Source organism: Oncorhynchus kisutch, linkage group LG11 (assembly GCF_002021735.2).
Source record: "Oncorhynchus kisutch isolate 150728-3 linkage group LG11, Okis_V2, whole genome shotgun sequence".
Classification (NCBI taxonomy): Eukaryota; Metazoa; Chordata; class Actinopteri; order Salmoniformes; family Salmonidae; genus Oncorhynchus; species Oncorhynchus kisutch.
Genome location: NC_034184.2, coordinates 51245245 through 51271398, shown reverse-complemented (window position 1 = coordinate 51271398; position 26154 = coordinate 51245245). Strand labels below are relative to the sequence as shown.

Genomic DNA, 26154 nt, shown 5'->3' with positions numbered 1-26154 from the left:
CCTGAGACTTGCCAGGTGTTTAAAAAATGGATGCGGGAATGCATCAACGTCGAAGGAGGGAGGAAAGCTGCAGGACTATACGGATGTGTGTGTACAGATATGGATCATATCAAATCAAATTGTATTTGTCACATGCGCCGAATACAACAGGTGTAGACCTTACAGTGAAATGCTTACTTACAGGCCCTTAACAAACAATGCAGTTTTAAGAAAAATAGGTGTTAAGTAAAAAATGGAATAGTAAAAAATAAAAATAACAAATAATTAAAGAGCAGCAGGAAAATAACAGTAGCGAGGCTACTTACAGGGTGTACTGGTACAGAATCAATGTGCAGGTTATTAAAGTGACTATGCATAGATAATAAGAGAGTAGCAGCAGCTTAAAATAGAGGGTATGCAAATAGTCAGTCTGGGTAGCCATTGATTAGATGTTCAGTAGTCTTATGGCATGGGGGTAGAAACTGTTTAGAAGCCTCTTGGACCTAGACTTGGCGCTCCAGTACTGCTTGCCGTGAGGTAGCAGAGAGAACAGTCAATGACTATGGTGGCTGGAGTCTTCAACAGCTTTTAGGGCCTTCCTCTGACACCGCCTGTTATAGAGGTCCTGGATGGCAGGAAGCTTGCCCCCAGTGATGTACACACTACCCTCTGTAGTGGCTTGCGTTTGGAGGCCGAGTAGTCGCCATACCAGTCAGTGAAGTAGCCAGTTATGATTCTCTCAATGGTGCAGCTGTAGAACGTTTTGAGGATCTGAGGACCCATGCCAAAGCTTTTCAGTCTCCTGAGGGGGAATAGGCTTTGTCATGCCCTCCTCGTGACTGTCTTGGACCATTCTAGTTTGTTGTTGATGTGGACACCAAGGAACTTGAAGCTCTCAACCTACTCCACTACAGCCCTGTCGATGAGAACGGGGACGTACTCGGTCCTCCTTTTCCTGTAGTCCACAATCATCTCTTTTGTCTTGATCATTTTGAGGGAGAAGTTGTTGTCCTGGCATCACACTACCAGGTCTCTGACCTCCTTCCTATAGGCTGTCTCATCGTTGTCGGTGACACTGTTGTGTCATTGGCAAACTTAACGATGGTGTTGGAGTGGTGCCTGGCCTTGCAGTCATGAGTGAACAGGGAGTACAGGAGAGGACTGAGCACGCATCCCTGAGGGGCCCCCGTGTTGAGGATCAGCATGACAGATGTGTTGTTACCTACCCTTACCACCTGAGGGTGGCAAGTCAGGAAGTCCACGATCCAGTTGCAGAGGGAGGTGTTTAGTCCCAGGGTCCTTAGCTTAGTGATGAGTTTTTAGGGAATATGGTGTTGAACGCTGAGATGTAGTCAATGAATAGTATTCTCACACAGGTGTTTCTTTTGTCCAGGTGGGAAAGGGCAGTGTGGAGTGAAATAGAGATTGCGTAATCTGTGGATCTGTTGGGGCGGTATGCAAATTGGAGTGGGTCTAGGGTATCTGGGATAATGGTGTTGATGTGAGCCATGACCAGCTTTTCAAAGCACTTCATGGCTACATACGTGAGTGCTATGGGTTGGTAGTCAGTTAGGCAGATTACCTTAGTGTCTTTGGGCACAGGTACTATGGTGTCTGCTTGAAACATGTTGGTATTACAGACTCAGTTAGGGACAGGTTGAAAATGTCAGTGAAGATACTTGCCAGTTGGTCAGCACATGCTCACAGTACATGTCCTGGTAATCTGTCTGGCCCTGTGGCCTTGTGAATGTTGACCTGTATAAAGGTCTTACTCACATCGGCTACGGAGAGTGTGATCCGGAACAGCTGATGCTGTCATGCATGCTTCAGTGTTGCTTGCCTCGAAGTGAGCATAGAAGTAATTTAGCTCGTCTTGTAGGTTCTTGTCACTGGGCAGCTCTCGGCTGTGCTTCCCTTTGTAGTCTGCAATGGTTTGCAAGCCCTGCCACATCCGACAAGCGTCGGAACCAGTGTAGTCCTTAGTCCTGTATTGACTCTTTGCCTGTTTGTTGGTTAATCGGAGGGCATAGCAGGATTTCTTATCAGCGTCCGGGTTAGAGTCCCGCTCCTTGAAAGCAGCAGCTCTACTCTTTAGCTCAGTGAGGATGTTGCCTGTAATCCACGGCTTCTGGTTGGGGTATGTACGTACAGTCACTGTGAGGACGACGTCATCAATGTACTTATTGATGAAGCCAGTGACTGATGTGGTGTACTCAATGCCATTGGAAGAATCCCGGAACATATTCCAGTCTGTGCTATCAAAACAGTCTTGTAGTTTAGCATCTGCGTCATCTGACCATTTCTTTATTGGCCGAGTCACTAAAGGATGAGTGGCTCATTGTGTGTGTGTGCGTGTGGGCGCGTGCATGCATGTGTGTATGTGCCCTAGGCTTCCTCTCTAATGTCTAGTCCTGTTATGATCTGATCCGAGTACAGTGGTACAGTTGCCCAGACCAGGCTGTTTTCATCTGGAAGACATTATGGGATCATTTGCTAGACTGTCCAACACAACGCTTCAGAAAAACTTTCTCTTGCCAGCTGTATGGACTAAACCGTGTCTGTATGCACCTGCGGCTTACATACTGTATGTTGACCTCTGTGTGTGTGTTTGTGTGTCTGTGTGTGTCCTTGTTTGGAAGCCCGATGAGATGAGGACCTAAAGGCCCAGGACAGACAGACAGACACCATTAGAGAGTATAGAGGGGGATACCGTTCATATCAAAACACAGCCTGGACAATCCTCCTGCTGCCCTCCACTCATAATTCCCCCCCCTCCCCCCCACCACACACACACACAGAAAGTATCATAATTTGTTATGTTTTGTGTTGTTGTTGTTTCCCCTCATAGACAATAGGATCCAGCTGAGCCATGCCCAGACTATAACAGTCATTAATCTGTCTGCTCCACTCCAGCCCGGGTAGGCCAGTGCCGTGCCATTGGAGCACACACACTCCCTCCCGCAGCGCTAATGGTGAAAATGGTCTGCCAATCCAGAGGGCAAATTAAAAGCAAAAAGGGATGAATCTAATTCTCCCCGACTTTCGCTTCAGTGCCTCCAAATGTATTGCCCTGCCTTCGTACTGCGGGGAGAGAGAGAGAAAGCAATCCTACAGTGACAAGTAGGAACATTAGCCCACCTCACACAGCCCAGGAGGAGGCGATGAACCACACTCTAACAATATAACCGGTTTTTAAATGCCTTGAGCTTTTCCTTAGAAATGATTGTCTCTCTATAGCTCTATCTAAAAACATAGAACGATATGTTGTGATATATGGAATATGATCCAGGTAAAGGAATAATATTATGAAGTGCCGTTAAGCTTGATACAAGACGTTACAGTTTCTTTATCAGGTCCATTTATAAACATAAGCCCATGGCCTAGTGGAAAGCAATGAAACCAATGTTGTTTTATATTCCCCCCTCCTGTCTCAGCCTCCAGTATTTATGCTGCAGTAGTTTATGTGTCGGGGGGCTGGGGTCAGTTTGTTATATCTGGAGTACTTCTCCTGTCCTATTCGGTGTCCTGTGTGAATCTAAGTGTGCGTTCTCTAATTCTCTCCTTCTCTCTTTCTTTCTCTCTCTCGGAGGACCTGAGCCCTAGGACCATGCCCCAGGACTACCTGACATGATGACTCCTTGCTGTCCCCAGTCCACCTGGCCATGCTGCTGTTCCAGTTTCAACTGACCTGAGCCCTAGGACCATGCCCCAGGACTACCTGACATGATGACTCCTTGCTGTCCCCAGTCTACCTGGCCATGCTGCTGCTCCAGTTTCAACTTCCACCTGACTGTGCTGCTGCTCTAGTTTCAACTGTTCTGCCTTATTATTATTCGACCATGCTGGTCATTTATGAACATTGAACATCTTGACCATGTTCTGTTATAATCTCCACCCGGCACAGCCAGAAGAGGACTGGCCACCCCACATAGCCTGGTTCCTCTCTAGGTTTCTTCCTAGGTATTGGCCTTTCTAGGGAGTTTTTCCTAGCCACTGTGCTTCTCCACCTGCATTGCTTGCTGTTTGGGGTTTTAGGCTGGGTTTCTGTACAGCACTTTGAGATATCAGCTGATGTACGAAGGGCTATATAAATAAATTTGATTTGATTTGATTTGATTTATTCCCTCCTTTGGCAGAACTGTGTCAAAAGAAACGGTCAAAGAGAGCATTCCAAATGGCAGCCTATTCCCTTTATAGTGCACTACATGTGGCCTGGTCAATAGTAGTACACTATAGGGAAAAGGGTGCCATTTGGGATAGAGACCATGTCTGTTCTCTAGTGTTTCTCTTTCGAGACCTGTCGCAAGGGCTAACGATCACACCAAAAACATGTCACCTCCAAACATTTAAAAACAACTCTCGGGGTTAAACTAACTAAACTGGTAAAGCCAAAACAACATAAGAGATCTGTGACAACTCAGCTCAGTGAGGCCTAGCCTGCATCCCAAATGGCACCCTATTCCCTATATGTGGTGAGCTACTTTTGGCCAGAGCCCTGTGGGCCCTGATCAAAAGTAGTGCACTACATAGTAAATAGGATGCTATTTTAGACGCAACTCCAGAGAGGCTGTCAAGAAATCCGTCTCGGAGATCTGAAATCCTGCTCAAGTGCTAGCTAGACATCAGGGCTAACAAACTGTCACTTAGGACTGGAGCATAACATCATTACCGTTTGTACAATGAGGCCGCCGGCTGAGACAAAGTTTATTTTTTTGAGCCTGGCAGGGACATACCTCACCGATTCAGATGGACTGCTCTTACCGTCTTTCTCCAGCATGTGATATTCATTAACCAAAACTATAATAATAGTCTCACCCTCCTCACTCTCCTCCCTCCTCCCCCGTCCTCAGTGCCATCCAGGTTTGTAATGAACTGTCAGTCCCTGAGTCTGACGACGGGGAGGGAATGGTGTGGGCAGCAACAGACTCTACATTTAAACGTCCGACTCCGACCGGAAATAAAAACACACCCTAGTGGAGTTATTATGATTGGTGACTGCAGAGCGGCACGGAACGGGTAGAGTAGTAAAGACCCGCAGTTCCCTGAACTGAAATGGAAACCAGCCCAGCCTAGCTCAGATCAGCCCATTGCAAAACCCAGCCGCTCATATTTTTTAGATGCAACTGGTTGGTGTCTGCAGTCTGCAGTCTTATACACAAGTCATTATCATTAACATTGATGGATCTAGTGCGCCTCCATCCATTAGGTTCCCCCTAATGACGCGGTTGAAAGATCCTGCATATGTGCTCTACCCAACAATCAGATAAATGAATTGGAGCATTTAGACCTAATTATTGCATCTCACACAACACAATAATCCTTTATTTAGGAAATATGAGAGAGCGAGCAGACAGATTGGAGAGTAGTTGGCGAGCCTGAATGGGGGGGGTCTTGCTTTGCTTTAAGTTGGTTCACGCTGCAGTGGAAGGGTAGCGTAAGGGAGAGAGAGCAAAAGAGAGAAATTGAGAGAGATATAGAGAGAAAGAGGGAGAGAGAGAGAGAGAGGAAGGGGGAGAGATGGAAAGGGAGAGCGAGCATGAGAGAGATGGGAGGGGATATAAATCAACCACAAAAACTCCTACTGTTAGCAAGGCACTCTAAACTCGTCCTTGTTGCACATGTGAGGGTTGTGCTGTCTGCTGTTTTGGAAAGATCATTATGTCACGAAAACATGATTACAGAAACTTGGAACGTTGTGTAATATAATGGTTTGCTGTAAAATGGTTGTACATGATTAGCTAGCAATGGCATAGTTGAAACTGTTGGAGAATTGCATGTGAGATAGCTGTGACTCAAGTTTGTTGCCTCAAGTGCTGAATGACATTCTGATACACAGTGGTACATTCACTGTCAAATAAATAGTTAATGTCACGACGACACACACACTCTAAGAATATATAAGAGACATTATGACCAGTTGTTCCATAAGCCATAAATCAATCCACTCTGGATAAACACCCTTAGACTTGATCTAATCACTAAATGTATAGAGCACATGCTTTGTAAAGGACAGGCTCAAAGTGCAAACAAACAGCTTAATTCCTTCCCACCCTTAATCATCACCTTTCAATGTTTATTTTATTCATGGGTTAAACATTTAATGGAAGCAGTGTTTATAGTACAGATTGATGAGAAAGCGGTGAAGTGCTTGTATTTTGCCCATATTACAATCCATTCATTTTCCATAGTACATCTTGTTATCATGAATAAAGCAGGAATGAATAACTACAAATAATTAGCGAATCGCCCAGGGCAGAATGGAAATATGCATTTAGCACTTGCTCCTTTTCAAGTCAGCGCCTGAAATGAAATCACTTAGCTCGGCTACAATACGGCAGTGTTTCTGTGCATATTTGTAGAAGAATGTTGTTATGAATATTCAGGTAGTCACGGAGCTGTCACTGAATACCCCAGCAGCTGGTTTTCTAGGAAATGCGTGATAACATTACCTGGGGGTCAGGTGACATTGAATAACCTAAATGATTAGTAACTGACTAAATTACTCAACAATTCCCACATACTGAAGTCCAGCCTCATGTCTTGCAACACAGCCTTTACTGTACAAAACCACACCATGGTTCAATTTCACAATTTAACACAACAGAGTAACTAGCAACCTTATCAAAAAGAGAAAGAGAGAAAAGCGCTCATTGGAAAAGAGAGACAGAAGAGTGGAAGACAATAAGGTAGACACAGACAGTGGCAGAGTAGCAGGTACTCATGTGGTCTGTGTCAGTGAGCCATTACTGAGAGAACAGCACCCATTTGTCGCACCATGACATCTGAGAGCCATGTGGTGACAGAGGAGAGAAGCAGAGGCGAGGAGGGGAAGAGAGTAGAAGAGAGAAGAGAGGAGTCTCCATATAATCCTACTCATCCATGTGATTAAGATAAAATCAAATAAATGTAAATGTCATTAGTCACATGCGCCGAATACAACAGTGAAATGCTTACTTACAAGCCCTTAACCAACAATGCAGTTTTAAGAAAAATACCCCCCAAAAATACTATAAGAAATAAAAGTAACAAATAATTAAAGAGCAGCATTAAAATTACAATAGCGAGGCTATAGACAGGGGGTACCGGTACAGAGTCAATGTGCTGATATGAAGCTAATATGATGAATACTATGACGAATACATACAAAACGAGGAGAAAAAAAATTAAAGACGAGGTGGAAGAGGACAAAAAAGTGGTCAGCTGTAAAATATGGGCTAGTGACCAGACAAGATACTGTATCATTTCTGATTTATGTGACAGCCAGCACTGCAAGCAAAACATATGTAAAAAATAAAATAAAATAAACTTTATGGCCCATTTATTGACTACTGTGAGATGCATTCTCCCTCCCTCCCTCGTGGGTAATGAGCTGTGTGTATTCTGCACAGTGGATTCTAAGGGTGGGGGGAGGAACGGGGTCAAACAGAGGTAAAGCCTGTTTCAAACTGTTTCAAGGCTGGGTGCCGTTTCAAGACTCTTTCCTCTCCACAATGGGGAGGAAAAGAGAAAGGGAGTGGGGTAGAGAGATTAAGGAGAGCGAGAGACATAGAGGAGAGGTAGCACAAGAGACAGAGAGAGCAAGAGAGAGAGGTAGTAGTAGTAGGCTAATTGGTGACAACATGAAAAATGCTGGCGGCCTGGAGGAGCAGTGTCATGTGAAGGATTCCTGCCGGGCAGAGCAGACAGGATAGACCAAGCTAGGCCTCTCTCCTCTCTCTCCCAGCTGTCCCCTGATTATTTTATCTGGCTCCGCACTGACTATAGAGCTGGTGGGCAAAAGCAATAAATGCTTATTTAATTAAAAGGTCCATCCGTCTCTCTCTTCCTCCCCATTCACCCTCTCCTCTCCTCCCAGAAGACTGCAACAGAGAAACAGCAGGGGTTTAGGGGAGGCCAGGCCCTGCTGCCCCTCAACCAGGTCAGAGAGATATACAGCCAGCTGGGAGAGGCTACAGAGCCTGTGATAAGACAGTGGCTGGCTGGAGAAAGGAGCAGGGAGGACAGGAGGACAAATGATTTTGGGCAGGGCGCCCTTTCTACTCTAACACACACACATACAGAGACACAAGCACACACACACATTTAAGACCGGCAGGCAGCTATTTCTACTCTTGACAGGAAGCGGAAGAGGATGACGATAACAAGCAGCAGTGATTTAGAATGTGTGTGCCAAATGTATTTTGGCGTGACCAGTTATTTGACTTATTGTCAAATAGCCAAGGACACTCACATCCTCTATCTGGTACGCTGATCCTCCCTAGTGATCATTCACCTCTCTTAGCTCCCTCCTCCCATCCGCATTTCCACACTAGCTATAGTATACTTAATTTTTTTCATGACAAGTTTGTTTGGAAGCCAAATAGGCCATGCTGCGAAGGCTGTGAGGGATGCCATCTCTTCAATAACAACAACAACCTGTGTGGGCCGTGGGCTGTAGGCCGATCAGAGCTGAGTATAGGGGGTATGGAGGGGTTGGCATTGCCCATTCTTTACCCACTGCCCAGGCTAATCAAAGTGCCGTTCTGATGGGCCAGCCTAGCAAATCCTGCCAAGTTTTTGGAGGGTGAATTAACTGACCTCTCCATTTACTGGCCCTTCCATGCAAACCCTGGTCTGTCAGCAACATGGAGCCCATCCACCTAGAAATTAGCTGCCTCTGCATTCTGACCATGGTTGCATGCTTAACTGCACCCTATTCCCTATATAGTGCACTACTTTTGACCAGGGGCCCGAGTGTGGACTCGAGTCACAAATATCATGACTTGCAACTCGACTTTGACTTTAACACCAATGACTCTTGACTCGACCTGACTTGTTACCTTCCCCAAGCCCAAATATAAAAAATTATGCTATTAAAAAAAGTATGCAGCGCATCAACTCTTCATTTAACAGATTACAGTTTGAATCGGACAGCAGCCAATCAAGTTGTGCCAGCTGAGAAAAAGTTGTGTGTGGCAGTGCAGAGGAATGTTGGCAGGTGAGTCCTTGGAAAGATGATACTCCAAATTATTATTTTCGGATATAAAGACGGATATAAAGATTAAAAAAAGATATAAAGATATCAACAAAAAATGGATTGCAACTTGAAAAACATGCAACTTTGTTTGACATTTGAAGCTGCACATCGCTAATATAGCCGACAGATGTATATTTTATTACTTTACTAGTGTATCATGTAGGCTAGCGTAACGTTAAATCAATGAGGCTCCACACAGTCAGTCATTGCGGGAACGTGATCATTGCATCCGAGATTGAGCTACAACTGGCTAGGCAGTTGGTAGGCTAAATCCTGCCTGAAGTTCCTAAAACAAGGTTGGGTGATTGTGGTTGTGTACAAGCCTACATCGCCCGATTTAGCCCCATAACGATCCAAGATAGTCGATCACTATTTGGGGGGGGGGGGGGGGGGGGGTCTTTCTCATGGCTACCCATGTATTTCCATGGAAATAGAATGTTTTTTAGAAAGTAATAAATATATAGATATTTTAAAAAACATTCATGATTTGCATAAATGTAATGTAATACTTACTATTACACTTGTTAAAAATATGAAATAGTATTACATTCAGTGAAGAGCACATTATGACTTGCTTAGGACTCGAAACTCAAAGTTAAAGACTTGAGACTTGACTTGATACTTGACGGTCTTGACTTGAGAGTTGACTTGGGACTTGACTTGAGACTTGCCTGTCTTAACTTGGGACTTGACTTGGAACTTGAGTGCTAAGACTTGAGACTTACTTGTGACTTGTAAAACAATAACTTGGTCCCACCTCTGCTATATAGTGTAAAGGGTGCCATTATGGAAGCAGTTTGTGTCCTCCTCTGGCCTCTGGAGGATCCATGGATGGTGGTGCGATGGGAGGGGGTGGCACCTGGGGTACAGGGGTAAAGTATGGCAATGGGAGACCACCATCACCCCATTGCAAAACAATTTGATCTTAAAAGCGTAGTATATTGAGGTGTAGAGTGGCCAAATGCACCATATATGTGCCTATTAAGGCTATTTAGAAAATATAATTATGCCGTGAGAAAAAGGTGGTAGCTTTTCTGGTTTACAGAGAAGAGATCAAGTGGGAAAGCCAACAAAGTGAGTATTTGAGGGGTTTGCTCTAAGTCAATCAGAGAGCAGTGGGGTCCAGAGGCATCCATCAAAGTCTTCTTTGCTGCTGCTGCTGCATGCAGCCAACCCACACACACACACACAAACACGCAGGCACACACACACACCCTTGTCAACCTACAGAGAGCTGTGGAGGTCGGGCCGGGGAAAGACCACACAAGCTATCGATGGACGGGCTGGCAAACCACCCCACGGGGTGCACAAACACACACACACACAGACAGGCAGAGAACGATGGACCACGGACCGTTGGAATGTGCTGGCCTGAAATAGGACGACTGTCCTACCTACTGCAAAACAAACCCACTTGGATTCAGAGCCTCTCCTGGTTGATGCTGGAAGCTGGAAGAACAGCCCCCAGTCTCTGAAGGTGCATTTATATTTGGTCCGACAACTCGGCTGTTTATAATTATACCTGGAGTCCTCCATTCCTCGCCCCCCTGCAGCTCATAAAGCACTGAGGCTTTAGGGCAACCAGGCATGGAAGGAGCTGAAGACCAGGGCCACATCAATCAAACCTTGAGGGCCATTTAGGGCTACGCCACTAAACTAAACATGGCTGACGTGCCTGGACATGGTGTATTAAAGACTTCACAGACTCTACAGCTCCATCTGGCCTCATCAACAGGTCTCAACAACCTCCAACTGGTCTCATCAATTGAAAAACGATTCCATGGACTCCACTCATTCCTCTAGGGACTGGGAGGGTGGATGGAGGGAGGAGAAGAAAGACATTGTGAGGTGCTGTTTTCTACTAATCCCCCCTACTCCCACCAACATCCCATAATTACCACTCGTTTATTTCCCCTTTCGTTGTTTTGGAAACAGAGAGAAAGAGAGAGAGAGGAGGGGAAAACCTGTTGCTAATCACATCTATATCCAAAAAGAGCTTGAGTTGAGACTGAGTGCTCGTATGTCTCTGGAAACAGAACACTTCATTGAATTATGGCCTGAGAGTGTAATGCTTTTTCATCTTACGCTTGAAGGAAAACATTTTATGATTTTCTTATAGTCCAAAGATCTGTGTCCATGTTACCATGCTGTCCTCTAATCAAGGTTTGCATCCCAAATGGCACCCTATTCGCTACAAAGTGCACTACTTTCGACCAGGGCCCTATCTTTTGACCAGGGCCCACAGTGCACTAGTGCCATTTGGGATGCAACCATCGACTTGACCATAAAGCTCTTTTCCTGGGAGTCGGTTTCAGATAAAAGCAAAAGCATACTATAAGAAATCCCTCAGTTGTGCGTGGCTGCGACTTCATCCACCAAAAATGTCCATATAGGGATGCTTGTATGGCTCTGGAGGGAAAAACAAAAAAGGCTGCTGCCAAAAAGAACTCAAGATACTCAATACTCCATCCTCAGTGAACATGGGAGGATTACTCCCCACATTAAAAATGAAATAAAAACCTAAAACTTTATATCTTTAGTTCGTTGTGTAGCAGAGTTATAGGTCTCCAGTTCAGTTTTTTTTTACGACTGTGGCCCCTTACTCCTCTTATCCTTCCATTCCACTTCATCCCACTGTTTCATCTCCCCCTTCTTCTCCTCCTCTGAAGTGGAGTTCTCTCCTGCTGGGTAGAGGAGTGGCTCGCCTCCCAATCGCGGTGTGCGTGAGCTGGGTGCGCATGAATCAAAGTGGTGACAGAGCAGCAGGGAAGATGGCAGATGTCACAGTGAGAAAGCTTTTCAATCAAGCTGTCCTTCCAACACTGGCCAAGGTGAAAACTTCACCCCGGTAAACCCTTCTCCTCGGGGATAGATGGACTTTACAACCATTAACGCTTTGAGAAACATGGAAGATTGATGAGAGAGAGAGAGAGAGAGAGAGAGAGAGAGAGAGAGAGAGAGAGAGAGAGAGAGAGAGAGAGAAAGAGGATTCCTATTCCTACCCCACTCTCTTTTTCAGCCTTTTGTCCTCTAACTCGTGACAGAGGTGAACCTCTCTTTTAAACATGACCCCAGAGAGATAGTTTAGACAGGGCTTTCATCTACTCGGAAATGCTAATTACACTAGTTATAATGGATCACCGGATGTGTCAGAGGTACTTCTGTATTCTGTGAATGTAGCAGAAGAAAAGGGATTTCTGATGACATGTTTTCTATCATGGCAAGTTATGATTTGGGATAATTCATAGCAACTGCTAACAACTTCACTTGACGGAAATTGCTATCTGTCACGCCCTGACCGTAGAGATCTTTATTATTTTGGTTGGTTGGTCAGGGTGTGACTCGGGTGGGAAACTCTATGTGTCTATGTTTTGGTCGGGTATGGTTCTCAATTAGGGACAGCTGTCTATCGTTGTCTCTGATTGGGAATAATACTTAGGCAGCCTTTTTTCCTTTTGTATTTTGTGGGTAGTTGTCTTTGTTAGTGACCTGTATTGCCCTAGTAAGCTTCATGTTCGTTTTTGTTGTTTATTGTTTTGTTGGCGACATTTAAAAGAAAGAGAACGGCGATCGTGACACTATCAGTGGTGCTGTCACAATGTAGTTTGAGATACAATGTACTTTCTACTGTACAACACTGGAGACTGATGTTACGCAGAATTACTAGGTACATCACTTCAACCGCCATTGTCCTATAAGAAACAGTGCTGCTGCTCTCTTCATTTTGTCTCATTGTGCGGATCTGCCTCTGTTATTTTAACTCTGCTTTGATCTTGAAAAGCATAAATGCCTCACTGGTACATTCTTACATAAAAGACAACCATAAACAGCTATACGTGTCTCAAACAATTCATATCAGCCCAAGCCTCTTCCCCTGGCCCTGAGAGGTCACTGCCTGCCAGCCCATTTTAAAAGGCATGACCTTGCTGATGGAGGATAAAAAAAGGCCTTGTTACATTCCTGCCTTGTTTATTTTTGTCCATGACAACGGCTGATGGACGATCACGCAACCCACTCACAAGTTTTCCTCATTTGCTTGTGCGGTGGTGGAGCGTGAGAGGGGTCTTTAATCCCAAATGGCACTTTATTCCCTTAATAGTGCACTACTTTTGACCAAGGGCACATAGGAGTCTATTCAAAAGTAGTGCACTGTATAGGGAATAGGGTGCCATTTGGGACACATCCAGGGTGAGATAAGGGCAGTGAAGCGCACTTTATTCAGGGAATTTTTTGGGAGAGTTATAGAGCACTTCCCCAAAGAAATAGAGCCTCTCCAGATAGGAGAGAGAACTCCCACTGATCCCAAACCCCATCAGGAAGCCTCAGATCCAGCCAGGCTGTATAGACGTTGTGTGGCAGTACCAGGGAAAGCAATCACAGCATTGAGTCCCATGCACACACCCTCTTCTTCCCCACAGTACCCCTCCTCTACTCTGAATAACTCAGTGGAACGAGTGGACTTCATTGTTAAACATGAGTGTTGTGTTATGAAGCTATGAGTCAGTCAGGGAGTCAGGATCCCTGCTTAACAAAATAACCTGTATGAAAAGAGAACTCTCCAGAACCAACAGGGGGCTGAGTACTTTCCCCTTTCCCTGCTGTAACTCATGTCTGCAGTGTAGGTCTGTGTAGGTTGCTTCCCAAATGGCACTCTATTCCTTACATAGTGCACTACTTTTGACCAGAGCCCTATTGCGCCTGGTCAAAAATAGTGCACTATATAGGGAATAGAGTCCCATTTGGACGCAAGCCTGTAGTCCAGCAGGCCTGACCTAGACGAATGCCTGGCAGGGAGGGCGGAGAGTGGAGGGCAGCGGGGCAGGCAGGATGTACATTGTCTCAGGCCACAGAGGAGAGTGTTTGTCTTCCCAGCAGGGTATGTTGCTCTCCGAGGGGGCTACTAGACAGGAGAGGGGAGTGGGGTCATAATTAGAGAGGGGGAAAGGCTGCTTTTTCAAGCCTAGAATTATGGGCAGTCACAGTCAGGAGCGGGGAAGAGAGGAGAGCAAGTGGGGAGCTCACTTCAGAGCCATTGTGTGTGAGGCAAGCTGAAGCTTTCACTCACTCATTGACTGACTTTCTCACTCTCCTTCTCTCCACTCCTTTCTCACCACAAAGCACAGACCTTCTTCAGAAGGCATTCCCCATTTATTTTCCCCCACCCTCCCCAGCTAGTATATTTGGTTCCTTGGAAGTTGTGTGAATGTACGTTTCTGGTTTCTCATTGGTTCTGGGAATGAAGCTATACGTTTTCTGACTGATAAAAGTGAACATTTTTATAACGTTCTGAGAACAGAAGTGAAAATGTTGCCTGTTCTGGGAACGCACATTTTTTTCAGGTTGCAGGGAGGTTCTGAGAACGTTTTACTATGGTTCCTTGAAAGTTTTTCTGGGAGGTTAAATTAACATTCTGGTAATTAAAAGTATAGCTTATTTGAAGGTAATTAAATAACGTTATAAGAAAATGTTCCAATAATAATTTTAATAACACTGCTAGCATAATAACACTAATTGTATTGAACTCCAAGCACAGAAAGGACACATGGAAATGTGATTATTTTAGTCTATTCAAACAGATCCCAATAAAAAAAAAAAGCACTCAAGAAGATCAGGTGTGGCCAATTAGTGGGCGTGGCCAACACACCTGAACACACTTAACAAGATTGTGGAAAGAGAGAGTTTAGTTGACGTTATGCTGAAAGTACTGAAATTCCCACAGAAGAACATGGTTTCTTAACATTCCCCGAACTATTTGAGAACATTCCCAATGTCAAATCAGTTTCAGAACATTCCTAGAACCTTACCAAAATGTAAATGAAATTGTTAGAAAACATTCTGGTAAAGTAATGAAATATCAAGATAATGTTTTTTTTGGTCAAATTCCTTAAATGTGTTAAGAATGTTCCAAAGCCAAGCAACTATCCTACACCATTCTCAGAAGGTTGTGGGAAGGTTGTATGAAAATAACCATAGGACAACCACACTCTCACCAAGCTCTAAGAAACATATGGTTCTCAGAACGTTATGTGCTAGCTGGGATACCTCCTCGCTATCTCAGGACTGCACAGGCTGTCGCATAGGAATTCACTGTTCTCTGAGCTCCAGTAATCACAGGCCAGGCAGAAAGTGAAAAGAGGGACAAGGGAATAGGGAGACTCACTCTCATATAAAAAGTATCCTATTCTCATCTCTCCATTTTAACCCATCTTTCTCTCAAAAACGTAGAAGAGGAAAGAGAGAAATTCTCATATAGAAAGCATCCTCTCTCTTCTACTTCATCAATCAATTTGAACCCCTCTTTCCCTCAAAAGGTAGCTCTACTCTACTGCACCATAGCTTCAAGGGGATTTCACAATGTGTAGGCCTAGAAAAAAATCTGTGTCTTTTTGTTTGGTCAGTGGATCCAAGCAGATCAATGATTCATTGTGCTGTCAAAAGCATATAATATCGGTGGCATGTTGATTCCAGCCAACGCAGCTTTCACAGAAAGCAACAACAACACATTCAACAAGGTTTTTTTAGCAAAGGTTTTCTAAGTCTCCCATTGAATGGGGTATGTTTGAATTTTACAGAATACGACCTCAATCTTCGAGAAAATCTCCTAATAAAAATGTTTATTAAAACAGAAAAAGACTGTTCAAATTATCATTCCACTTCCTATATGTGAAATACACTAAATATACAATATGTGTACGTGGACACCCCTTCAAATTAGTGGATTTGGCTATTTCAGCCACACCCGTTGCTGACAGGTGTATAAAGTTGAGCACACAGCCATGCAATCTCCATAGACAAACATTGGCAGTAGAGTGGCCTTACTGAAGAGCTCAGTGACTTTCAATGTGGCACAGTCATAGGATGCTATCTTTCCAACAAGTCAGTTCCTTGGATTTCTGTTCTGCTAGAGCTGCCCCTGTCAGCTGTAAGTGCTGTTATTGTGAAGTAGAACATTTTAGGAGCAACAATGGCTCAGCCGCAAAGTGGGAGGCCACACTAGCTCACAGAAAGGGACCGCCTAGTGCTGAAGTGCGTAGAACGTAAAAATTGTCTGTCCTCGGTTGCAACACTCACTACTGAGTTCCAAACTGCCTCTGGAAGCAACGTCAGCACAACAACTGTTCATCGGGAGCTTCACAAGCCTAAGATCACCATGCACAGTGCCAAGCATAGGTTGGAGGGGTGTATAGCTCACCGTCATTGGACTCTGGAGCAGTGGAAATGCATTCTCTGGAGTGAGGAATCACAATTTTGGAATGAGATGTTCGACGAGCAGCTGTCCACATACTTTTGGTCATGTAGTTAATGTCTGTCACTTGTTTATGACTTCATATCCAGCCAAACATCCATTTCTCCATGACACGGCATAACTGCCACAACTACATGTCTGTCTAACACTTTATCAGATTGTAGTGAATGTAATAAGTACCCAGAAGGCAAGCTCATAGAATATACATTTACTCAATTTTGCCTTCTCGCCAAGAAAGCTGTTCATTCCACTGAAGATCAGAACGAATTGACTTAAAATATTTGTCTTGACGGACCGGGCTTTTACCTCAAACTTCTTAAGGTTTCTGTGAGAATACACGTTAGTGCCATGAGAGTCTATATTACAGTGTGTGGAAAGGTCAAATTAATTTGTGGAATTTAATTCCTTCTTAATGGTTTTGAGCCAATCAGTTGTGTTGGGACAAGGTAGGGGGTATACAGACGATAGCCCTATTTGGTAAAAGAACAGCTCAAATAAGCAAAAATACATCAGTCAGTATATCAGTCAATTCTGAACATTTTAAGAACTTTTAAAGTTTCTTCAAGTGCAGTCGCAAAAACCATCAAGCGCTATGATGAAACTGGCTCTCATGAAGAACGCACAGGAATGGAAGACCCAGAGTTACCTCTGCTGCAGAGGATAAGTTCATTAGAGTTACTAACCTCAGAAATTGCAGCCCAAATAAATGCTTCACAGAGTTCAAGTAAGAGACACATTTCAACATCAACTGTTCAGAGGAGACTGTGTGAATCAGGCTTTCATGATCGAATTGCTGCAAAGAAACCATTACTGAAGGACACCAATAAGAAGAAGAGATTTGCTTGAGCAAATGAGCAAAAAAAATCGAGCAAAAAAATCTCAACCAACTCATGCACACCCTCAACACCATGGTTCTCTCCCTCATAACCAATTAGAACTGACGTAGTGAGAGGAGAGATGGCCTGGAGTCCATACCGGTCTGTGCTCCACCCTATAGGACATTAGACCGGTGGAAATTCGTCCTTTGGTCTGGAGTCCAAATTGGAGATTTTCGGTTCCAAACTGCCATGTCTTTGTGAGAAGCGGTGTGGGTGAATGGATGATCTCCGCATGTGTATTTCCCACCGTAAAGCATGGAGGAGGAGGTGTGATGGTGTGGGGGTGCTTTGCTGGTGACACTGTCTGTGATTTATTTAGAATTCAAGGCACACTTAACCAGCATGGCTACCACAGCATTCTGCAGCAATACGCCATCCAATCTGGTTTCGGCTTAGAGGGACGATCATTTATTTTTCAACAGGACAATGACCCAACACATCTCCAGGCTGTGTAAGGGATATTTGACCAAGAAGGAGAGTGATGGAGTGCTGCATCAGTTGACCTGACCTCCATAATCCCCCAACCTCAACCAAATTGAGATGGTTTGGGAAGAGTTTGACTGCAGAGTGAAGGAAAAGCGGCCAATAAGTGCTCAGCATATGTGGGAACTCCTTCAAGACTGTTGGAAAAGCATTCCAGGTGAAGCTGATTGAGAGAATGCCAAGAGTGTGCAAAGCTGTGATCAAGGCAAAGGATGGCTATTTGAAGAATCTCAAATATAAAATATATATGGATTTGTTTAACACATTTTTGTTTACTACATGATTCCATATGTGTTATTTCATAGTTTTGATGTCTTCAATACATTGTAGAAAATAGTATAAATATAGAAAAACCCTTGAATGAGTAGGTGTTCTATAACTTTTGACCGGTAGTGTACATAGGGAATTGGGCGCTATTTGAGACGTAACCCTAACCTTCCAAACAAACCCGTTAGAGAGGGAGTGCCAGCAGTCACACATGTTAAAACAGAGGTAGGCTCAGCCACTGATGGTTTTTACAAGCACTTTCAGCTTGATTCTTGTTTGGTTTGTTGATAACGGTCATGTAGGAGCACATGTATAGCATGTGTGTTCCATTTGGACCACTAATTAGATTGCAGGGGAGTGCACTGAGGCATGCATTGTAGCTGCCTGCTTCTCCCCTACCCCCTTGTCAATCAGATAAAGAAGGCAATGTCGCCATTCTGGTGCTGGCCATTATCAGTTACCAGTATGTAAGGGGTGTTTGTGTGAGTTGAGCTGTGACTAGACAGCCCATGGTAGTCTGATTACTGCTGTTGTACAAATCACATCAACCAACCGAACCGCTATCTACCAACAAAGACAGCACGGCCATGATGCACCTGACTCTCCCTCTCAAGCCTTAATCGATTTAGATATGACATGTCCCTCTTGCTACTAACACAATAGCGGCATTCACTTTACAAAGCACCACTGGGCTACTTGAGTTGAAACTTTTGGAATGAGAGTAATTGAATGACTGCATCTTAATAAACTGCACCCTATGGGTTCTGGTCAAAAGTAATGCACTATGTAGGGAATAGGGCTCCATTTGGCATCCAGACAATGTCACTGACCATCTTCCTCAGCCAGTCTGAAGTGAACACATAACAAGGTGAAATAGTGAAGTGGAACTAGTGAAAGTAAAGTCCCATGAAAACCACTCCATTAAAACATTACATATGAAACAGTAGCAGACCAAGTAGAGCAGAGGAGAGGTGGTTAAAATAGAAGAGCCTTGAGATCAATCGGGCCCTGTTTCTCCACTGTATGTAACTGTATCCCGGATGGCACCCTATTCCCTATGTGGTACACTACTTTTCAATAGAACCCTATGGAAAACCCTATGGGCTCTGGTCAAAAGTAGTGCATTATGTAGGGAATAGGGTGCCATTTAGCATGCATACAACTGTGTGAACCACATGAGTCACTAGTGACTTGATTAAGTTTTACAGACGTCTCTGCAGATCAGTTGTTGGTGTGTTTCTCTCTAGCACTGAGGTTTATATCCCGTGACCACTCTATGGGCAGCATTACACAGTATTATACACATTACACCCTGGCTCCGCTCCAAACATAACAAGCACATTTGGCAACGGTAGGGACAAGAAAAATAACATGCTCTATATCTACAACTAACAAATGTACAGGCAGACAAGCAATTGACGGCATGGCAGTTCAGTCCCCACTTGGAAAACAGAAAACTTTAATCGACCTTGGATTGAAACGAACGGCAGAAGTCATTTGAAAAACGACACGACAATGGATCAAACTTGAAGTTCACCGAGTATATTTATTTTAACTGAAAAAGAGTGAGCTTTTAAACAACACCGGAAACTCATTCCTGGTTCATTTCATTAACAAACAGACATGCACTTGCACGCACGCACACACACGTGCACACACAGCCGTCCCGCTGCGCAACCTTGGGTTTTGGGAAACTTTAACAGATGCAGGGTAGTGACACCTGAGCCAGAAGAAGTCAGGACCATCAGGATCCTTCTCTAGAAGACAGGAGTGGTCAACCAGGCAGTAAATCGCAGACTGCCCCTTTAAAGAGCAAATAAAGTGGTGTATACCTACAGTTTCTTTTTTCACCACACTTTTTTTGTTGATTTCACTTTGAATTCAAATTTGTTGACAACTCAATCAAATGTAAATCAAAACTATAGATGTTGAACTGACGTCTGTGCACAGTGGATAGAGATCATGATAAAACAGCACAATCTTTGGACCTACACTGTATTCAGTGAAAACACAAAGGGCGTAGCAGCGAGAGAAAGAGCTGAGCTTGGGCGTAGTGCGTAGTGGGGATACAGTAACAGTATCCAACCGTATTCACTCTGCGTGTTCTCTAGCTGCCCCTCCAGCATAAACAACGGCTCAGAAGGAACACACACACACACACACACACACACACACGCAGGGTGGAGGGTAAGGGCGCAGTCAAGGACAGAGGCAGCGCAAGAGCCAGTCAGCCCAGGCTAAGGCATTGCATGTCTTGCTTCACCTCAGGGCACCACTGACACAGGGAGGCAGCAGGTTCATCACATTACTGTGGAGCTCTGGTTTCATAGGCAGCTGCCAGGTTAACCGTTTAGCCCTAGTCTGGTTTTAAAAGTTAAACAGGGATTTGTAACTAACCCAGCAAGAAGGGTAATGAGTTAAGACATCCACTAAAGTTTAGACAGCCACTAAATGGGATTACTTCCTCAATGATGTGAAACCATGATAACAGGAAAAATATTACAACATAGTAATACAATTACTCTCAAACAATGACCAGCAAAGAAACTCCAATCCAAGGATTTTGTTTTATACTCATGTTGCCCAGTACTGCGCGCTCAAGAATTCCACGACCACTAGATGGCGGGCTTTCATGTACAATATGCAGGAGTGGAGTAGAGGGCAGCCAACTTACTTGCACTCTCTGTCCTCGAGATCAAAATGCGGGTTAAAGTTGATTAGAATTCTCTGGTGAGGTCCAGGCGCTGTAATCACCCAAACGCATTTCTGAGATGGCAAATATGATGCCGGATAGCCAGGTGAAGTGAGGTAATTTGCATTCGTTATTCTGATGTTGTCCCCACACTTGTCTGCAAGAAAGAACGTGGAAAAAAATACAGTTAGCACAACACCCCAAAGCAACGCAGATAGCCTACAGAGTCAATCATGTTGGCAAGAGTATGTGTTATAAGCAATTATAGCCTAGGTGTTCTAAACTATAGGCTATATTATTGATGAGGGGGATCTGTTCAAAATCAAACTGGATTTGAGTTGATCTGAATGTCAAAACAATCATTATAAAAGTACATTCAGGATCATCATTTATAGGCCCACCCACGCCATACAAATATTTTCCTACATTGTCTAAAGATTTCTTAACTAGACCAATCGAATATGCTTTTGGCTAAGTTAGATAGGCTACATGCGTAAAGACGCACGGGTAAGGTACATCCTTTCTGACCATCAAAATGCTAACAATTAGGGAGCCTATTTCCCCCAAATCTGAGAAATTGAGAGTTTGGGACTGTGGTTCTATCTGCATTTTTGTAAAAATGTTGTTATTGACATAGCCTTGTTCTGTTCAATGTTCTCTACCTATGTAGTACTATATGTACCCCAATTTGGATTGTTAAGTTAAAAATAATACAATATAAACATGTCGAATTGAATTCAAGCTAATTCTCTCAGAATCACATTGTTTCTGATAGAACCTTTATTGTCCCAAACTCTCGAAATCTATTTTAAATTTATTAATTTGCTCAGATGAGATAATACACTTTTTACAGGCTTGACGTTAAACTATACAGTTGTTCACAAACATTACCAAAAGTGTAATTAGTGTTATTATTCTTATTTAGTGTTATTATCGATCACTATTGGTGTTTTATGTTGGGGCATAACGGTTAGGATAAATATGTTAGTCACTTATAGCCCAAGTTAAAATGATAAATGTTCTTACTTTTACGCTTGAAAAATGTTTAAATCTGTGAAATGTCACCGACAGTAATTAGCTAGAACAACTCGTAATGACTAAGGGCCATATACCCTGGCAAGGAGTAATTGATTAATGTAGAGGACTGAGAGTGGACGGGGAACGGATACTACACGGTGGCTGTGCGGGGTTTGGCTGAGCTTCAATAGGAATGGCCGATATGGTGCCATGTGACTTGTAGAAAATATATCATATGGCAATAACGCCAAATAATTCGAATGTATTATAAATCCGAGTACTTCCCAGATTATATGTGGCGAGCTACATTTATTTGTGGATTGGGGGTATGAAAACACAGGCTAAACACAGACACAGACTAAACGTTATTAACAAATGAGTATCGCCTTATAAAACGTATTTTTCTTTTCATACAGACCACTTCTCCAAGCGCCAGAGAATAACGCGCCTTTCTGGTGTCTAGAGGCAAGCCACTTCAAGTAGCCCAAATTACCCTATCAGTTTATCTCAATTTATGTGTGCGCAGTCATGCGTTTGGATTATAACTACAATCTGCCATGTAGAGTAGGCTACTTGAAATTTGTTTTGAATAGGATAGGTGACAATGCGATGTTCAAGAGAATTGGAAATATAGCTAGTTCTTTCTTTGTCTTTCTTTAGTTTTTCTCGTAAATAAGTTTACTCATAGAAACGAAACAATTAGGCTAAGTGTCGCCTATATGCTACAGCAAGAAACAGCCTACTACTGTACCCAAACTTTGACAGACTCTTTTCATAATATTCTACAAAAATAGAAGAACCTGCACACTCAAATAATAAGCCGGTGGCAATGACAGCACTGACCCGCGGGGAAGACTTGACAGGTGAATGCATGGAGGTTTTGAAACTCATGTGTCCTTAAAGGTCAAATGCAGCAGTTTTTGTCTCAATATCAAATAACAATTAAGTATCTTACAGTGATTGTTTTCAATTAAAAATACGTCAAATTGTCAAATTTTGCTAGGACTGTCTGTGAGTGGTCTGAATGAGGAGGGGAAAACTGAAAACTGGATGTAATTGGCAGAGAGGTTTGGAACTCTCTTTTTTATTTGTCTAATAACTAATTTACCGCCTGGTGATGTCACCAGGCATGCCAAAACTCCATCCCACCAAAACAGGCTGAAATTTCAGGCTGTCTTTTCAAACAGCTGTTAGACTACACTAAAATGAAATTTTTCACAATTTCAGAGAATTATTCCAACCTCATTATGTGGATATATAAAACACAGCTACATCATGTTTGTGGCTGCACTGGGCCTTTAACAACATCAGGATAAGTATCCCAGCATATAATAGTTGTCACTTACCATTTTTGAAAGCTTTAGCAACGAAGAAGATTTCCATTAAGAGGAACAGCACTAATCCACAATGCATCCTTGTTTTGTTAGAAAAATATTCATAGGAAAAACAAAAAACAAAAAACGAACCTAAATAAAACTCCTCCCGAGGTTTTCAGGCCGTGTTAGTCGTCCATATTTTCAAGCTTGGGGTTGAAGGAAAACAAATAAAGCAGAAGGGTCTTGACTGAGGCAGTTGAAATGTGTCTAGATATGTCTCAGGTTGTCTGCTGCATCCTGTCATTCAGCTCCGGTTTCCTCTCTCCTCTTCCAGTTGAGTTCCTCTCTCAAACGCTGGCGTTGCCATTTCCTCCACACAAGTCATCGGAGCTAGCAAAGGAAGAAGTAAAAAGCCCAGGCACCAGCACCAACAACTCCCGTTTCAACTCCTTGGAAACGATGACAAGGCAAGAGGTAAACCGTCGGTGCTAAATGGAAATAAATATTGAAAGTAAGCAGCAGCAGTGGTGATGATATTCGTTTCAAATGTGGGCAGATCATCAAATCAAGCTCGTGATGTGGCCCTGCTCATTATCAAATCTGATAGGACACGAACTAGTAATACTAACATCTGGCGAAAGGCATTGCCATAAAAGGGGCTTAAAGCGATGGATACACCCCCTAATTTGAGAACGCTTTTCCTCTTTTCAAATAGTGTGCTGCCTGCCTCAGCCTGACTGCTCGAGCCGAAATCTCAGAGGGGTCTCTGATTGGTTTGATTACAAATGTGCAAAGCCCAACCTTTGGAAGCCACCTCTCTTTTTATTAGGCGGAGGAGGTCTCGGCTCCTGCTCCGAGACTCACTAGACTCGCTCTCACTCGGGCGCTCTCTCTCTTTCACCATCCCTCCCCTAGGAGATGGACTGTCACAATGTGTAAGATGCCACTAAACTCCCTAATCAACTATGCTAACAAACATTACGACTGGAGAACAATAACATAGACCACTGTCTGCCCCCGAAACTTGAATGTTTGTGTGCCAAACGACTTCTCTCAGAGCTACTAAAGTAATTCGGAATAAATTGAGCTCCCTGGGAGAGAATAGCCTCAATTCTATTTTGTATTCAATATCGAATTATCATGCTAAAGAAGATATATTTATTTGAAATATTCATATATTTTAACATTGATCTATTTTTTACCCATTAATGGGCTACTTAGATATACTACTTGTAAAAACATGTTTTATTTTATTTTGTATTTTATTTGACCTTTATTTATCTAGGCATGTCAGTTAAGAACACATTCTTATTTACAATGACAACCTACAGTTAAAGCATGAATCGTGATAGAGCAATCATTAAAACGTCACATTGAAACTTTAGGGAAACCCAATAGAAGTGCAGAGCATCAAGCAATTTGGCATTTCAAACTGTCTCTTCTTATGGCATTGCACAAGATTATGAATTATATTCATCATGGAATGGCTTTGGACAAGCTGCTCTGCTCACATCTGGGATAAAATGGTACGCAACTTCCCTGACACGAATCCAAAAGCGTCTAACATTCCTTACATGTGGAAATCTGAATTACAGAGTAATTCAACATTTAAAGCAATATTCTTATGGACACCACACAACTTGCATTCCTTGCGTGCTATGCTGTTCAGAGAGATAATACTTAAATTTAGTGTATTTTCAAAGCCATGTGAATGAAAGCTAAGAGCATTCTTCACTCAGTGCTCTCCATATAGCAAAATTGTTCTGCCTCTCCTGATTTAAACCCAGCCACGTAAAGCAAGCAAACGGCAATCACCTGTGTCTCGTAGACTCACTCACAACCCCATATGTATCCGATATCGAAGCGAAGCAGCTGTCGGCAGGCTGACAGTAACCCCTCTCTCTTTCTCTCTATCAAATGCTGCGGACTTCTTTCCCAAATCGGTAAACATCAAAATCACCACAGGAAAGGACAGGTCTCCACAGGTGATGAGAGAGATAGTCAATTTCCAAGTATTTTACTCGTCAATCAATAGCTTTTATGTTTGCAACCTTCCGCTGGGGCCGGTCCGGGGCAGCCCTGTAGTGCAACTCCTCCGCTCCGCTCAAAGGCACGCAGCCGCTGCCGATATCTCCGAGACTCAACTCAGTGCATAGACAGCCACCTTTCCGCCGTCACAAGTGAGGGAAACGGGATTTGCGCTGACAATGAACAGCTCTGCGCCGGTAATAGACAGCCAGTCAAAAAAAATTACAGCATTGGAGAAGATATCTCCTGTATAGATCCTTGATTGATTTTATGCATTGAATTGAATGTAGGCCGATTCCTTATTGCTGTATCTGTACTGCGCGTCACGCACCACTCTTGTTTCTGACTGCTGTTTTCCGCTACTGTAGCGCTGCTGAGAACACAGGACTGGTTTGGAGTCTCCAGCGTCTCGAGACCAAGCTAGCCAGTCACACGCGCCTTTACCAGGAGGTTGCATCGGCAATCGAGTTGCAGATTAAACTGCCGTGGCAGTCTCCAGACTAGACTCTGTACATATGTCTGTGTCACAAAGTGGATTAGAGTAGGACACATCTGAACACACCCGCATCATTAGCACTGACATTACAACTGCCAATCATTTTACTCATTCTCTATATTACAGGATATTAGTCTTCTGAAGCGCTCACGTTGAATGTGTTGAAATTCAAATGTAATTTTGACCGGCATCTTGAAATGTCTAGTACTGTTGAGACCTGGGCTGGGGAGCGCGCGTAGGGCGCACTCAATCCTGTGTGTTTGGAACTTCCTATTGACCAAGAAGTAGGATAAACAAACCCTGTGTCATGATTTGAATAATGTCTTGTGAAAATAAAACAAATGTGAGTTATTGATTGACATGACAATTTAAACGAGCTGAACACACGACGTTCCAAAGTACTTTGGAGATTGTTATTCATTAACATACAGATTTAACTCCCATTGCTGTCACATTGAAATGAATCTCATCCAACGCATGAAAAAGAATTGCTGAAATATTGACTCAGACTGCATTCTCAACACACCAGCGTGGCACCGAGGTTGCAGGGTCTGGGAGACAGAAATGTGTGAGCTCACACGATAAGGTTAAAGCAGGTGGTATGGAGGCATCTTGGGGAATTCCCTAATGTCTATAAGACTTCTATATTTGCAAACAAGTGTATACTTAAGCAATAAGGCCTGTGTGGGGGGGGGGGGGGTGTATGGTACAGTGCATTCGGAAAGCATTCAGACCA

At 43.5% G+C, this 26154-nt stretch overlaps 1 protein-coding gene across 5 annotated transcripts in view; it reads right to left on the bottom strand.

The window, feature by feature from the left end:
- The window catches only part of LOC109899548 (neuropilin-1a), a 116884-nt gene extending 91425 nt beyond the window's left edge, over positions 1–25459 (bottom strand). For 2 of the 5 annotated variants that reach the window (XM_020494878.2, XM_020494882.2), the window contains exons 1-3: positions 24710–25459; positions 22925–23382; positions 20544–20718 (exon numbers count right to left, since the gene is read on the bottom strand). In XM_020494878.2, coding sequence (XP_020350467.1) covers positions 20544–20718; positions 22925–22991 — 242 coding nt within the window. In that variant the 5' untranslated portion in view covers positions 22992–23382; positions 24710–25459. The remainder of the gene's footprint in view (positions 1–20543; positions 20719–22924; positions 23383–24709) is intronic. The other 3 variants (XM_031835937.1, XM_020494879.2, XM_020494880.2) reach the window with 2 other exon arrangements.
- Positions 25460–26154: the final 695 nt, after the last annotated feature.